The sequence below is a fragment of the Lepus europaeus genome, chromosome 22 (genome assembly GCF_033115175.1).
Source record: "Lepus europaeus isolate LE1 chromosome 22, mLepTim1.pri, whole genome shotgun sequence".
Taxonomy (NCBI): Eukaryota; Metazoa; Chordata; class Mammalia; order Lagomorpha; family Leporidae; genus Lepus; species Lepus europaeus.
The window spans coordinates 25,397,680-25,412,833 of NC_084848.1; the positions used below are offsets into that span (position 1 = coordinate 25,397,680).

A 15,154-nucleotide genomic window follows, 5' to 3' on the forward strand; every position below is an offset into this window, starting at 1 on the left:
GACCCCAGTGCAATGGTGCAGAAACTGAGGCCAGAGGGGTTAAAGCGCTCTCTCAAGGTCCCTGAGACAAGGAGTGGGGGGGGGGGGGGTAAGTGGCTCCAGAACCCACAGCGTTTAGCCACTGTCTAAGCTGTGTGTGTTTGGGGGATGCAAGGGAGGGGACTCAAAAGAGTAGCGACATTCGTGCTGTGGACAGAATTCCCTGTGACCCCTGCACCACCTCCAGGGAGCACCAGCGCGTCCACTCCAGGGGCTCAGCCACTGTAAACGCCTCGTCCAGCATCAGCCAGCAAGGGGAGGATGGCATGTGCATGGCAGCCGCACACTGTGGCCCCACGCAGGGCAGGAAGTGCCGCCACGGGGCTGGTACTGTGGCACAGCGTGTCAGGCTGCCGTGATGCTAGTATCCCATAGGAGTGCTGATCTGTGTCCCAGCTGCTCTGATTCTGATCCAGCTCCCAGCCCATGTGCCTGGGAAAGCAGAAGATGACCCCAGTTCATGGGCCCCTGCAGGCAGGTGGGAGACCGGGAAGAAGCTCCAGGCTCCTTGCTTCAACCTGGTGCAGTTCCCGCCATTGCAGCCATTTGGGGGGTGAACCAGCGGATGGAAGACCTCACTGTCTCTCCTCTCTCTGGAATTCTGCCTTTCAAATACATAAATAAATCTTAAACACACACACACACACGCACACACACTCACACACGCACACGCGCGCATACTGTGACATTTGACTGTTCTTCCCAGGAATCTTGAAATAAGCGGACAGGCTGAGGGGATACTGGAGGGTCAAGCACCAATCCTTACAGTACCGACCTGAGAAAACACAAGACAGCGACGAGGCACAGTGACGGCAGCCCCAACAGCTCTTATTTATGAATGAACACTGTCGGCGCTGTTACTACGGAGCTCAGAGGCAGTTTCTAACAGCAATTCCATTTTGTTTACAAAATGACTTTAAGAAAAACACAGAATACTGCAATGTGGGTGAGCTCTGAAAACACGCGGAGCACAAGAGGCAAGTCACAGAGGACCACGTGATGCAAGATTCCATATATACCCAATGTGCAGAACAGGCAAACCACAGAGACGGAAAGCTGCCCGTGGGTGCCTAGGGCAGGGGGGGTGGGAGGGCCACAGCAGCGGCCACCAACAGGTCCCAGGTTTCTTTGGGAGAGGCAGTGATGAGAAAATGTTCCCAGACTGATTAGGTCTGCACAGCTCTGTGACTACACTGAGGACGACTGAAGTACGTGAACTGTACGGCGTGTGAGTTACACCTCAATAAAGCTACTATGAAAGATAATGCAACCACACAGCTGTGAAGCCCCCATCCCATCCCCGACGGCCTGGGAGCCGCTGGTACTCACGTTGATGGTTTTGAGGAGTCGTCAGCCCAACCTCCGTGCCTCCGAGGTGGTTTGGGAGGGGGCTCCTGCGGGGAAACAGTAATAGTGACAGTAACAGTGACAGTGACTAACGTCACTCAATGTTCACATTCAGCCCTACGCTGGCAGAGGTTCAGGCCACCAGTGCCAATGCCCAGCTCATCAAAGCTTTCCGAGTAGGTTTCTGGTTTACTGCGAACATGTGCGTGCCTGCACACTCACACGACAGGTGTGTAAACCGACAAAACGTTTCTGGAGGTCCGTCTGGGATGTCCACTGGAAGGCTTAAAAACACTCAGGCTCTGCGAGCCATCCATCCCAATCCCAGGGATCCACCCGAGGCACGCATCAGAGCGGACCATGATTTATTTCTGAAGAGTGACCAGCTGGACACGACTGAAATGGCCAGCGACAAGGCCACAAGCCAACGGGAGGACACACGTGATAACGGCGCCAGGTGGCTAAGAAAAGCTGCGTTGCAATGTGCATCAAGGGTAAGGGAAAGCCCGATGCATCTTCATTTCTTAGGATTTTGTGAAAAGACTCACACACGACACTTAGTGTTAAACATCTGTGTGCACGAGCCGCAGAGGGGACTCAGTTACAGGCAATTTGAATCTTCCTCCTATGTGCTACTGTGCGTTTTCCAGGGTTTTTTTTTTTTTTTAAGAAAATAACCTGGACTATTTTTATAAACAGGACAGTAATAGAATAAAGATGCAAGAGTGAGACTTGCTTTAAAATCATAAACTAAATCAGTGGGTTAAAAATGTACTCAAGGGGCTGGCGCCACAGCTCACTAGGCTCATCCTCCACCTGCGGCGCCAGCACCCCAGGGTTCTAGTCCCAGTTGCCCCTCTTCCAGGCCAGCTCTCTGCTATGGCCCGGGAAGGCAGTGGAGGATGGCCCAGGTCCTTGGGCCCTGCATCCGCATGGGAGACCAGGAGAGGCACCTGGCTCCTGGCTTCGGATCAGCACGGTGCGCTGGCCGCAGCAGCCATTTGGAGGGTGAACCAACGGCAAAGGAAGACCTTTCTCCCTGTCTCTCTCACTGTCCACTCTGCCTGTAAAAAAAAAAATGTACTCAAGGAATTTGCGCAGGAGGCACTCAGCCGCAGTGGGCACGTGCAGACACCCACATGCACGTACCAGTTCCGGTCTAGCATAATGCAGAAATAACAAGGGATCAGCAGCCGCTCCCGAGTCATTTCAGTTGGATAAAACAGCACAGAGCATTTCCTTTTTGAATTACCCAGGATTCTCCTAGGACTGCTCTTTGAAATATCCATTTTATTTTTCTGAGAACTTCATATAAGTATTGCGTGGGGTCTAAGAAAGTTCTCTGATAAGCAGACCCAAACAGAGGTCGGCAAAGCTCTCCTCTGAAGGCCAGGAGGTAGGTGTTTTTCATTTTGTGGGACATGAAGTCTGCTGCAGCTTTGACACTGGAGAACGACAGATAGCCAGGGATAACAAGTAAACAAATGAGTAGAGCTGTTCCAATAAAACTTCACAGAAGAGGCAGCATGGTTTGCTGCCCCCTGGGCCTCGGCTGTTCTGTTGCTGCTCCCTTCTTTTAAAGTCTAACTTCGAATTTTTTAGAGAAAACACCCTCCCACCAAGCCCGGGTAGCTCTGTACTTTTTTTTTTTTTTAATTTTTTATTTTTGACAGGCAGAGTGGATAGTGAGAGAGAGAGACAGAGAGAAAGGTCTTCCTTTTTGCCGTTGGTTCACCCTCCAATGGCTGCTGTGGCCGGCGCATCTCGCTGATCCGAAGCCAGGAGCCAGGTGCTTCTCCTGGTCTCCCATGCGGGTGCAGGGCCCAAGGACTTGGGCCATCCTCCACTGCCTTCCCGGGCCATGGCAGAGAGCTGGCCTGGAAGAGGGGCAACCGGGACAGAATCTGGCGCCCCGACCGGGACTAGAACCCGGTGTGCCGGCGCCACAAGGCGGAGGATTAGCCTGTTAAGCCACGGCGCCGGCCAGCTCTGTACTTTTGATAGTTTTATTTCGCACCCTGATCCACGCTCTTCACTGTCAAGGACGTGCTCCACTTACATACAAGGTCTTTTTGCAGAGAGAGCCAGATCTGCTGGACATGACTTACCAAGAAGATCCAAGTGTCGGAACACTTGGATGTAGCTTAACTCCTGGAAAGTGGAAGCAGCACTTTAGAGAAAACAAACTTAAGTCTTCTATGCAAGGGGCAGGCAACAGAGCTACTGGAGGGTTCTGTGTATCTCCGTGAGAAACAACAGGACACAGGAGTGGAAACGCAGTGTTTGTATCTGCAGGGGGAAACCCATGATGCACCACGCCCCACCACTGCAGGTGGTGTACCTGCCACCCCATGCTCGCCCATCCCTAGGCTAGAAGGGGAAGCCTCACCTTCCATGACCCTCTGTTTCTTTAAGACATGGCTGGCTAAACCAGGGGAAGTCTTGGTCTGACCAGATCAGAATCGATCGTATTCCTTGTCCCAGGATCTGGAACTAAAGTAGAGGCTAATTTGTTCTGACAACAATTGCAACTGCAAGGACCAGTTCCTGTGAGAATAAGCCACAAACAAGCCCAAGCTGAGTATGGGCAGTGCTATGGTTTCAGGGTAGCTCCTCAGACTTCCTGTGCTGGAACCTTAAGTCTCCAACGCAGCAGTGCCGGGACGTGTTTGGATCAGTGTCTGGGGGCCTTCCTGAGTGGCTCAATGCCTTTATTTATTTTGAAAGAGTTACAGAGAGAGAGAGAGAGATCACCCATCTACTGTTTCATTCGCCAGATGGCCGCAATGGCTGGGGCTGTGCCAGGCCAAAGCCAGGGGCCAGGTGCTACATTCAGATCTCCCACATGGATGGCAGGGGCCCAAACACTTGAGCCACCTTCTGCTGTTTTCCTAGATCATTAGCAGGGAGATGGATTGGCAGTGGAGCATCCGGAACACGAATCGGCACCCATGTGGGTGTCGGCATGGCAGGCAGCAGCCTTACCCAGCCTCGCCTGCTCTGGCACTACGCTGGCCGCCATCATCACCATTATATTTAACATCAGCATATGACAGGAGAGATCATGTAGAATAAAATGTATAGCCAGACTAGGGGGGAAGCACACTCTTTTGAGCCTGTCCTACCCTATCACTTTGACTTCTGGTAGACACTGTGTACTTAGTTAATGGAGTTGCCTAAGCATCCGAAAACAAGAACAGTCTCTATCTTCTTAAACCGCAAACCCCAGAGGGCCATGGCTATCCAGTGGTGTGTTAACTCCTTTCTGCCTAGAGGGGACACAAAGCCACTTTTCCTCTCCCGCATTTCCTTTCCCGCTCCTCCCATTACAACATGGCACCAGGAGCTTCAAAACATATAGGAGTCATTCCTCCAAATCTAGTACAGTTTAACAAGGAATTCTGGGGCAGGCATTGTGACACAGCAGGTTAGGCCACCACACGGGACACCCACGTCCCACATCAGACTACCTGGTTCAAGTCCTGGCTACTCCGTATTTCCAAGCCAGCTTCTTGCTAACGTACCTGGGAGGTAGCAGATGACGGCCAAAGTACTTGGGTTTCTGCCACCCACATGGGAGACCTGAATGAAGTTCCTGGCTCCTGGCTGCAGCTTGGCCCCAACCTGGCTGTTATTGGCAACTGGGGAGTAAACCAACAAATGGAAAATTTCTCGTGTGTGTCACTCTGCTTTTCAAACAAATAAATCTTTTTTTTTTTTTTTTTTTTTTTTTTTTTTTTTTGACAGGCAGAGTGGACAGTGAGAGAGACAGGGAGAAAGGTCTTCCTTTACCATTGGTTCACCCTCCAACGGCCGCCGCGGCCGGCGCACTGCTGCCGGCGCACCGCGCTGATCCAATGGCAGGAGCCAGGTGCTTCTCCTGGTCTCCCATGGGGTACAGGGCCCAAGCACTTGGGCCATCCTCCACTGCCCTCCCAGGCCACAGCAGAGAGCTGGCCTGGAAGAGGGGCAACCAGGACAGAATCTGGTGCCCCGACCAGGACTAGAACCCGGTGTGCCGGCGCCGCAGGCGGAGGATTAGCCTAGTGAGCTGCAGCACCAACCCAAACAAATAAATCTTTAAAATAACGTGAACACATTTAAAAAAAAGTAGTTCTGAAATTGAAGAGTTTTTTTTTTTTTTTTTTTAATCTAGCACCTGAAGCTCTCAGGAGTGGACACATAATGCTTTATGTTTTTTCTTTTTTAAAGAAGACTTATTTTTTATTTATTTGAAAGGCAGAGTTAGAGAGAAGATGAGAGACAGCAAGAGATCACCAGCACCCATATGACATGCTGGTGTAGCAGGTAGAGGTTGAACCTGCTAAGCCACAGCATCAGTCCCCAGCAATGGACTGCATAAGCTACAGCTCATTTTCCCCAGAGGCTGAGATCACTGGGAAAGAGAGATCTGCCACAAAGTCCTCTGGATGAAAATGAAAACGGGGCAGGGACCGTAGAAACTCTCTCAGGAGCAGGGGCAGGCGTCTGGTACAGCAGTTAACACACCACTTGGGATGGCCACATCCCATATGGGTCCCTGCCACCCAGTATGGGAAACCTAGGTTGAGTGTGGCTCCTGGCCTAAGCTTGCTCCAGCCCCAACTGTTGGCAGGCATTTGGAGTCCCCACTCCACATCTGACAGAGCTTTGTGATAATGCATACCCTGGAGCCGGCGCCGCGGCTCACTAGGCTAATCCTCCGCCTAGCGGCGCCGGCACACCAGGTTCTAGTCCAGGTTGGGGCACCGGATTCTGACCCAGTTGCCCCTCTTCCAGGCCAGCTCTCTGCTGTGGCCCGGGAGGGCAGTGGAGGATGGCCCAAGTGCTTGGGCCCTGCACCCCATGGGAGACCAGGAGAAGCACCTGGCTCCTGGCTTCGGATCAGCGTGGTGCGCTGGCTGCGGTGCGCCGGCTGCAGCACACCGGCCGCGGCGGCCATTGGAGGGTGAACCAACAGCAAAAGGAAGACCTTTCTCTCTGTCTCTCTCTCTCTCACTGTCCACTCTGCCTGTCAAAAAAAAAAAAAAAAAAAAAAAAAAAAAAAAAAAAAAAGGTAATGCACACCCTGGGAGACAGTAGATGATTGGTCTCTGCTACCATGTGGGAGACCTGGAGTGAGATAAAGGCTTGCCCCAGTGATTGTAAGCATTTGGGGGAGGGACCAGTGGACAGAAGGTATCTCCTGTCTTCTCTTTCAAATTAAATAAATACAAAAATAAAATTTTTTTGAAAGAAAAGAAATCCTCCTTGCTCCCCAGTGGGAGTTGGCAAACCTCAGGAGAGAGTGCTGGGGCAGGTGGGAGATGAGGAGGTTCAGGCAGAACTTAGCTCTCTGCACAGCAGGGCTTGGGCATTTAGGGGGAGACGTCTGACACCTGACAGATTTGGTGGTCTGAGTCCAGGGACTTGAACGGTTTCTGTAAATACCCCCTACCATAAACCTTGTTAGGGTCACCCACAAATACCCTTTCTGGATAAGACAAATTTCATTACCCAAGTTCTAAGGCTGTTCCCTGGGTGGGCAGTGGGCATTGTCCTGTGTGCACTGAGCCAGAAGTAGTAGATGTCAGCCCCGTCCCAAACGTTATCCGGCTCGATGAGGCTAAGAAGAGACGGAATCCAGGTGCGCAGGTGCGTCAGCTTTGTACAAAACCCATCTGATCAGAAGTCAAGCTTCATCTGAAACCCAAGAGGCCCCACTGAAGGCAGGAGGCACAGGTCCAGGGGTCATTCCAGACACAGGCCACAGCCAGGGCCAAAGGGGAAGCTGAGGGGAAGCCTTCAGCCATGGGACAGTTCCATCCAATTCGGGATTCATCATCTGCTGCCCCAGGCCCATCAGCAGGATGCTGGAGGGGAAGTCTGAAGTAGACAGGACTCCAACTGGTGCTCTGATACGGTACACGGACACCCCAAGGAGTGGCTTAACCGTTGTGCCACGATGCCTGCCTAATTCTGCAGCTTTTTAGTCACTCTGGGTGGTGGTGACTGTGCCACTTTCTCCTGGGGCTTCATTAAGACAGTGCCCTGACAAGAACACTACACAAGGGCATTTCAAAAAGTTCACGGAAAATGGAACTGAAAGCTAAGTTCATCTGGGGGCAAAGTATGTCTGAAATTGTATAAATGGGTGTTCTTCAAGAAGTTAATGGAAATGTGTATGGATTCCAAAACTTTCTGCACCAAAATATTTTCAAATTCCATTTTCTGTAAGTTCTTTAAAATTTTTTACACCTATTACTTAAAAGGCATTACTTATTCACAGAAGTAATGCTTATTATTTAAAAGAGATCTCCCATCTGCTGCTTCACTCCCCAAATGCCTGCCAACAGTTGGGGCTGGAGCAAGCTTAGGCCAGGAGCCACACTCAACCTAGGTTTCCCACACTGGGTGGCAGGGACCCAGTGCCTTCAGTCTTCACCTGCTGCCTCCCAGGGTGCACACGAGTAGCATGCTGGAATCAAGATCAAAGCCAGGACCTGAGCACGGGCACTCTGACGGGAGATGCAGGCAACCTGCTGCTACAGACTTCCTGAAGCGCCCGCACGCGTGACTGAAGGCCAAACAGAACTGCACCCACCCAGGAAGTGCTGAGGAAGAGCCGTCCCAGGAGCCCAGGGAGGAACCCGGGGCCTGCTCGGCCCTGGGAATGGAAAGGGAAAACATTCCAGAAGAACGTGGTCCGAGGAAGACAGCACCTAACACTCCTGGAGCTGACGTTAGTACCTGATCCTGTATCGGTAAGGGTCCCTGGGAAAAACAGAGGGGCTCTGAGCCCCTCAGCATCTGTCACTTGGCAGTGTACGCCTTAAGCGGAAGCTGATGCAACCTGATAATAGCCCGGCAGCCTGAAATTAAGTGCAAACGATCTGTCTGAAACGGAAGTAGACGACTGGCTTTGAGCAATATAATTTAACCGGCTTGGGTCGGGGGTGGGAGGCCCTTTTGCATGGACAGCCCAGCCCCTGAATGCCTGGCTGCTCTAAGGCTCTGACGACATCTAGAGACCTGGTCAGCTCCGTTTCCAAGACAGTACCACGGCTCTCTCCCCAGGGCAATCTGAAACACGGGACACACACCTAGACCGAGCCGCTGTGGTCACTCCTTGGAGGGCCGGCTGCCAGAACTGCAGTGCTCTCCCTTCCAGGAGGTGATGGGCCAGACGCCGATGGCCTGCAGGAGCTGCAACGCCCTCACCAGCTCATCTGTAAGAGCTCCACTACCTGCGGGGCCCGGGAGCAGTCCAAACTCTGCAGTCACAGATCTTCCCACCTGGGCACGGGGCCTTGCTTTCCCGCCCATCAGGGCAAGGCAGGCCCAGAGCGGACACAAACACGTGACTTACTTTTTCTTGAATCTTCGGTGGCCGTGGGTTTTATATAACGGAGCACTCATTTAAAGGAAAAAGAACTCAGTCTTGCTCCATGCTGGAAACTAGACACGTGATCTTTGGGCAGGCTCAGACAGTGGTCTCTCTCTTTTTTTTTTTTTTAAACCTGGAGCCCACCAGAATCTTCCCTGGCCAAATAGCTAGAGAGATGCTGCCAATCTGCTTTGGGAGAAATGGATTTGCTATTCCTAAGTTAGAGAGGAGGGGGAAAAACAGGATGGGGGAGAGGGATTAGCCCTCAAGGGACCTTAAATGCTAGAATGTAGAGAAGGCCTGGTCCTGGAATTCAAAAGTCCTGGCTTATCTTTACATTTCTCTGCTCCTGAAATCCAGAGGCACAACAGCCCCAAGACATCGCTGGGAAAACCAGTTCTGGCTGACTACTGCCAGGTAACATCACCCAGACTTGTCTTCCAAAGACAGAGTCTTGACACACGCGAGAGGACGCGGGTACCCTGAGGCAGCGCAACCCTCGGTCCTCTCCCGTCGCTGCAGCCCCGTCTGAGTGTGGGAAATGAGCATGGCCTGACGGACGGAGGGGCAGGACCCTGCATAGCTCCTGGAGAGAAGCAAAAATGCACTTGCTCCAAAAATAAACAGGGGGCAGGAACGGCTGTGAGTAAGGAGTGGGAGGCACGTGACTGGCGGCTGCAGTCCTGAAATACCAGCTTTCTACAAAAAGGAGCCTGTGACAGGCAGGGAGCGGGAAACTCAGGAAATGGCCTCTTTATATGGTCTCATCCGAATGGGCCAGGATTCAACCAACTGGAATTACCATGTCAGAGAGCCTTTCGGGCCAGGCTCGTTTCTGATCTTTATATGGTTCCCCCAGATTCTTAAGATGCCGAAACAGAAAAGATGCTGGAGTGCCAAAAAAGGAGCCTTTTGAGTTTAGAAACTTCTCACACACGCTCCAAAGTCCTGGAGAAACCTCACCCCCAACCCCCCAGAACATGCATCGGGCTGAGTTCTGAATCCAAAGCTGCAACCTGTGGCAAAAAGCCAGTGCACACGTGTGCGCGCACACACACACTCCCAGAGACACGCACACACGAACACCCAGCACGAAGGCATGTGATAAGGCACAATCTACAGCAAAACTCCCACCCTCCCATCTCCCAAGAAGGTTGTTCTTTCTGAGCTAGACGGCAGGGAAGACAAACACTCAGCAAAACAAATGCACCCCACGCAGGGCAGCAGCTGCACCTTCTCCCATCTGCCCGCCATGCACAGCCCCATCTCTCCCAGTTTCACCCCGGGTCTGACAATGAATTCATCACAGACCTAAGTTTTCCCACGGTGCTTTAAGGTCATGGAAGCTAACGGATCATCCTAGCTTTGAGCTGAAGTGTGCTGAGTAAACACAGTTCTCTCAAGCCGAAGTGGCCAAATCAGAAGGCAAATTCTACTCTGGTATAAGAAAAACCTGATCATCAACAGATGCCAAGACCATTAGGCAGGCATCGTGGCACAACGGTTAAGCCACTCCTTGGGGTGTCCGTGTACCGTATCAGAGCACCAGTTGGAGTCCTGTCTACTTCAGACTTCCCCTCCAGCATCCTGCTGATGGGCCTGGGGCAGCAGATGATGAATCCCGAGTTCCTAGCACCCATGTGAGAGACTCATATGGAATTCCAGGCTCGGCCCCTGACTTCATCCTGGCCCAGCCCCAGCTGTTGCAGGCACTGAGAGACTGAACCAGAAGATAAAGGATCCTTCTGTCCCTCTGTCATTAAGTAAGCTAAATAAATAAATCTTACTGAAAAATAAAGCCAATGGTTGAAATGCCGGTCAAGAACTGGGCATTCTCATGGTGCCCAAGAATTGCCCAGTGCCTTCATGTCCTAGCAGGGCTAACTGCTGCCCGAACTCAGTGATCAAACATGGTACGCTGCCACCAGAGGCACGTGGTATCACCCAGGAAAAATTCCTGCCATCTAGCTAAGGCTTCCCCCAGTTCCCTGCTCACTGGAAACCAGGTGAGAGTGGTACGTCAAACGTTGCTAGGAAGGAAGAATCAGACAAATCCACAGCGTGGGAGACGCCACCCAACAGCTGGCCAGCCCTGTGCGAGTCAGCGCCACAATGTGGGGGTGGTGGGAGGAGGCTGGGGACCGTTCTAAATTCAGAGACTGAGAGATAAGCACAATGGCATGGTTTCTGATTGGATCCTGGTCTGAAAAAAAAATAGCTACCAAAGACATCATGGAGACAACTCAGGGGCATGAAATTAGAGTAGACAATAGATGATGCTAGGAAACTGTGAGTGCTACTAGGTGTAGAGTTATGATTTTCTAGGAAATGTCCTTTTCTGAGATACATGCTAAAGTATTTAACATAAGTGGTATAATGTCTGTAATTTAAGATTTATTTATTTGAAAGGCAGTCACAGAGAGGCAGAGGCAGAGACAGAGAGAGAGAAAGAGACCTTCCATTAGCTGGTTCACCCACCAAATGGCAGCAATGACCTGAGTTGAGCAGATCTGAAGCCAGGAACCAGGAGCTTTTTCTGGGTCTCCCATGTGGGTATAGGGGCCCAAGCACTTGGGCCATCTTCTACTGCTTTCCCAGGCCATAGCAAAGAGCTGGATGGGAAGTGGGGCAGCCGGGACTTGAACCAGGGCCCATATGGGAATGCCAGCACTGCAGGTGGCAGCTTTACCTGCTATACCACAGCGCTGGCCCCTGTAGTCTGTTTTGAAATAATTCAGCAAGAATTATATAAAATTGGGGCTGGCACTGTGTTGTAGTGGGTAAAGCCACTGCCTGAGGAGCCAGTTCAAGGACCAGCCGCTCCACTTCCAATCCAGCTCCCTGCTAAAGGTCTGGGAAAGCAGCAGAAGATGGCCCAAGTCCTTGGGCCCCTGTACCCACATGGGAGACCTGGAGGAAGCTCCTGGCTCCTGGCTTCAGATGGGCCCAGCTCCAGCCATGTGACCATCTGAGGAGTGAAACACTGGATGGAAGACCTCTCTCTGTCTCTCCTTCTTTCTCTTTCTCTGTAACTCTTTCAAATAAATACATAAATCTTTTTAAAAATTATATAAAATGTAAACATGTTTTCAAATCTCTTATAAATTCAAGCAAATATGGGGAAACGCAAGTGATGTTCATTGTACTACTCGCATTTTTTTCTACTTTGCTGGGTATTCCAATTTTAATGAAAAGCTGAAACAAAACAAGAAATAAACTAGATGCATGAAGTTTAGTTAATAGAAGAGAAAAGAGGCAGGGAGGGTTGGTGTGGAGGCGAGTCCCAGTGTGAGAGTATTTATGGATGGGTCTCTCAGGGAGAAGGATGGTGAACAGGGACAGGGAGCTCCTCTGCAGCATGGCTGGGAACCCCTAGAACAACTGGGAACAACTCTACACACAAAACAAGGGTTCTGAGAGCCCTGTCCTGACCAGAAGTGACGGGAGACCGTGCTTTCCAACAGAAATGGGAACTTACTGATTTCCTGCTGTCTACCTATGCATGCAATGTATGGTGGACTGTATTTTAATCATGAATATCTGTACAGATGAAAAACGGGTAAGGGAGAAAATGGGCAAGGAAGCACAACAGACCAGACACCAAGCGATCCAGCCGGAGGGCCTGGCTCTACTGCTGACCAGCTCCGGGCTCCAGGGTCCTGGGCTGCTCTTCAGGTCACAGGTGACTGCTCCCAGTTCTCCACGTCTGGGACTCTGTGGGTCCATGAACTGCACTACTTCTGATTTAAAGAGCACACACCTAGGCGTGGAACACTTATCACCCATTTGAGCTGGCATGAAGGAGACAGGGACGAAAACAGAAGACAAGGGCTACGGACAGAAATGAGGGTATGGAAGCATGAAGACTCGGTCAGTGGTGAGTAAACCAATCTAGGCCATGAGAATACACTGCCTAACTCAGAGCCATAAAAATAATCACAGACGTCAACTGACAATTTACCACCCACCAAAACTTTCAGAGGACGACTCTGCAAAACCTCATGATGCGATGACGTGGGTGATTAGCACCGCATCCTAGTTTACTGCAGAAGAACCTGCAGCCCGAGATGACCTCACCTAAATCACCCTATCTGTAAGTAATGGAGCAAGGATTCAAACCCAGACCTGACACCACAGCTTTGGGCCAACCCAGAGGGTGCGTGACTTCCCAGCAGCTACGCACGGCAGCCAGGAGCTGCTCAGAAGGATACGGCAGCTTCAGGAAAGAACCCAACTGAGCAAAAACAAAGAGCCCTTTAAGAGCAGGAGAGCCCACACAAATGCCATCCTGTCCGACAGCAGACCTGGGAAGGCCAAACCCAAAGCAGCATCTCCTCATCTATTTTCTGGGCACAAGAAGATGTACCTAGCAAACCTAAGGATGTTCAGTAAGACAGGAAGACTAGAGAGTAGCTTAGGCTAACCCTCACCCCATCAGTGAGGCAAGCTGAGGCTTAGCCCGAGGGAAGGGTTAACGGCAAAGTTAGGATGAAAAAGCGGTGCCAAAAATAAACTGTAACAGCTCCAACACTGAGCCAAGCTGTGTTGGGCTGAATGTGATACAAATCTTTGTGCTTGAAAGTAGCTGTGTCTCTAGTGCGTGCTCCAAGATTCTCTCTTCATACCAACGGCCAAGCAGCTTTGAAGAAGGAGGTGCCGTGTGAGTTTGCCAGAAGGAACTAAAGGAAAAAGCTCCGGTTTCATGGGTGGCCAGGGAAGGGCAATGGAGGGAGGAGGGAGAAGAAAGGGGAAGGAGTCCTGGGTTCAAATTCTAGAATAGTTCTGTTTTCCAGCTGTGTAGCCTGGGCCAGTCGTGTTTTCACTAAGCCGCCTCTTCTTTCTTTATAAATGAGAATGACCATGAGTGTCTTGCTGATCGACACTGTAAACCCTGCAGACAACCCCTGGCATAGAGCAGACACTGGAAAAACAGTGGTGAGAGTGGTTGTTTATCAGAATAAATGCCATGTTATTTATCACAAATGGTAACCGTAGCAAAATGCAGAGCTGCAACAGACATCCTTAATGCTTAAGGTTGAGACAATGGGAAGCTTTTGATAGTCAAACATTATAGGACCTTACATTGAGGGCTGCCTTGCACAAGTGTTGTTTTAGGTACCAAATTCTTATCTGTTTTAGCTTCCCAGAAGAGGGAAGAATCCTTTAAAGCTGCCTGAATAAGAGGAAGAAACCACAGTGCACTGTTCACTGACACAAACACGATGCTCCCAACAGCCACGGCACCTGGCAGATGCTCCAGCGGCATCACACCTCCCTCGGTAGTCATGTACACCCTACCATAAACTCCCACATCCCATATCTTAATACAGAGGCAGAACATGTCCACGGTAACTCATTTGCGGCGTAGGGCTACCAGCAGTTTGTTAGAGATGCTGGTCCAGAGACAACAGGTTCCAGTCCTGGAAGTCATGCTTAGAATCCATCCTGGATTGTCCCACCTTAGCCGGTGTCTCCTGATTTCAATACATTCCCTTGGGTCATCTCAAATCAGCTCTTCCCTCTTCCTTGCCATGGGTCTATGCACCTTCCAGACACATATGAAGACATGCCCCATTCCCCCGTACTTTGTCATTCAGCCAACACAAACATTCTTTTCAACTTTCACCATAAATCAGAATCAATACATTTTTTCCATTCTCGTAACTCCTCTTCACGTGTTAAAATTAATCCAGCAGGTGTGTAGCCAGAAATGCATACAACGTTGAGGGCATAAATTCCCAACACTCTAGGGAGTGACCCCTCCTGGCACCTGTGACTCTGTCTAAGCACAGTCACCAAAGCCAGGGAGGGACAGTGGGGAGCAGGAGGTGAGTAGCAGCAGCAGCAGCACATGGTAACCTTGATGCTTTAGGAAATCTGACCTCTCCCAGACTCCTCAGGGTGATGAAGGAAAGGAAGTATTAATCCATGGTCTGGCACTCGTCCTCCCCATGTGAGACCTAGGGAGCAATGTCCCGCTCCAGCCCCACCACGTGTCACACTATGGTGTGACCAGGACACCATGGGTCTCACACTGCCAGTTCTTGCTCTGGCTGTAGGAGCCCAGGGAGAAGACACTATTAGCACAGAGCAATGTCACGGCTGGCACACCAGCACACATTTCCCTGTGCCCGCTCCACACCATTTCAAAAGCAGTCCTCGTTATCTTAAAGTTTTTAAACTTCTAGAAGCTTTTAAACTCTACAACTTCTACAACTGCTTCTCAAACTTCTGGATTTGACATCCTGTCAATATTTTTAAAATCTTTTTTCTTTTTTTAGAGGGGTGGAATGAGGTTGGCAGTACGTGGTTAACAACTTTTAATTGTGTTAAGAACCTTTTTGTAAAAACCACCAATCTGGGGCAGGCACTGTGGTGCAGCAGGTTAAGCTGCTGCAGTGC

The 15,154-nt window shown here is 50.7% G+C and overlaps 1 protein-coding gene across 1 annotated transcript in view; it reads right to left on the minus strand.

Annotated features, from left to right (window-relative positions):
- IFT43 (intraflagellar transport 43) overlaps positions 1-15,154 on the minus strand; it is an 85,070-nt gene that overhangs the window by 50,103 nt on the left and 19,813 nt on the right. The window contains exon 3 of the mRNA XM_062181034.1: positions 1,369-1,433. Within this exon, the coding sequence (XP_062037018.1) occupies positions 1,369-1,433 (65 nt within the window). The remainder of the gene's footprint in view (positions 1-1,368; positions 1,434-15,154) is intronic.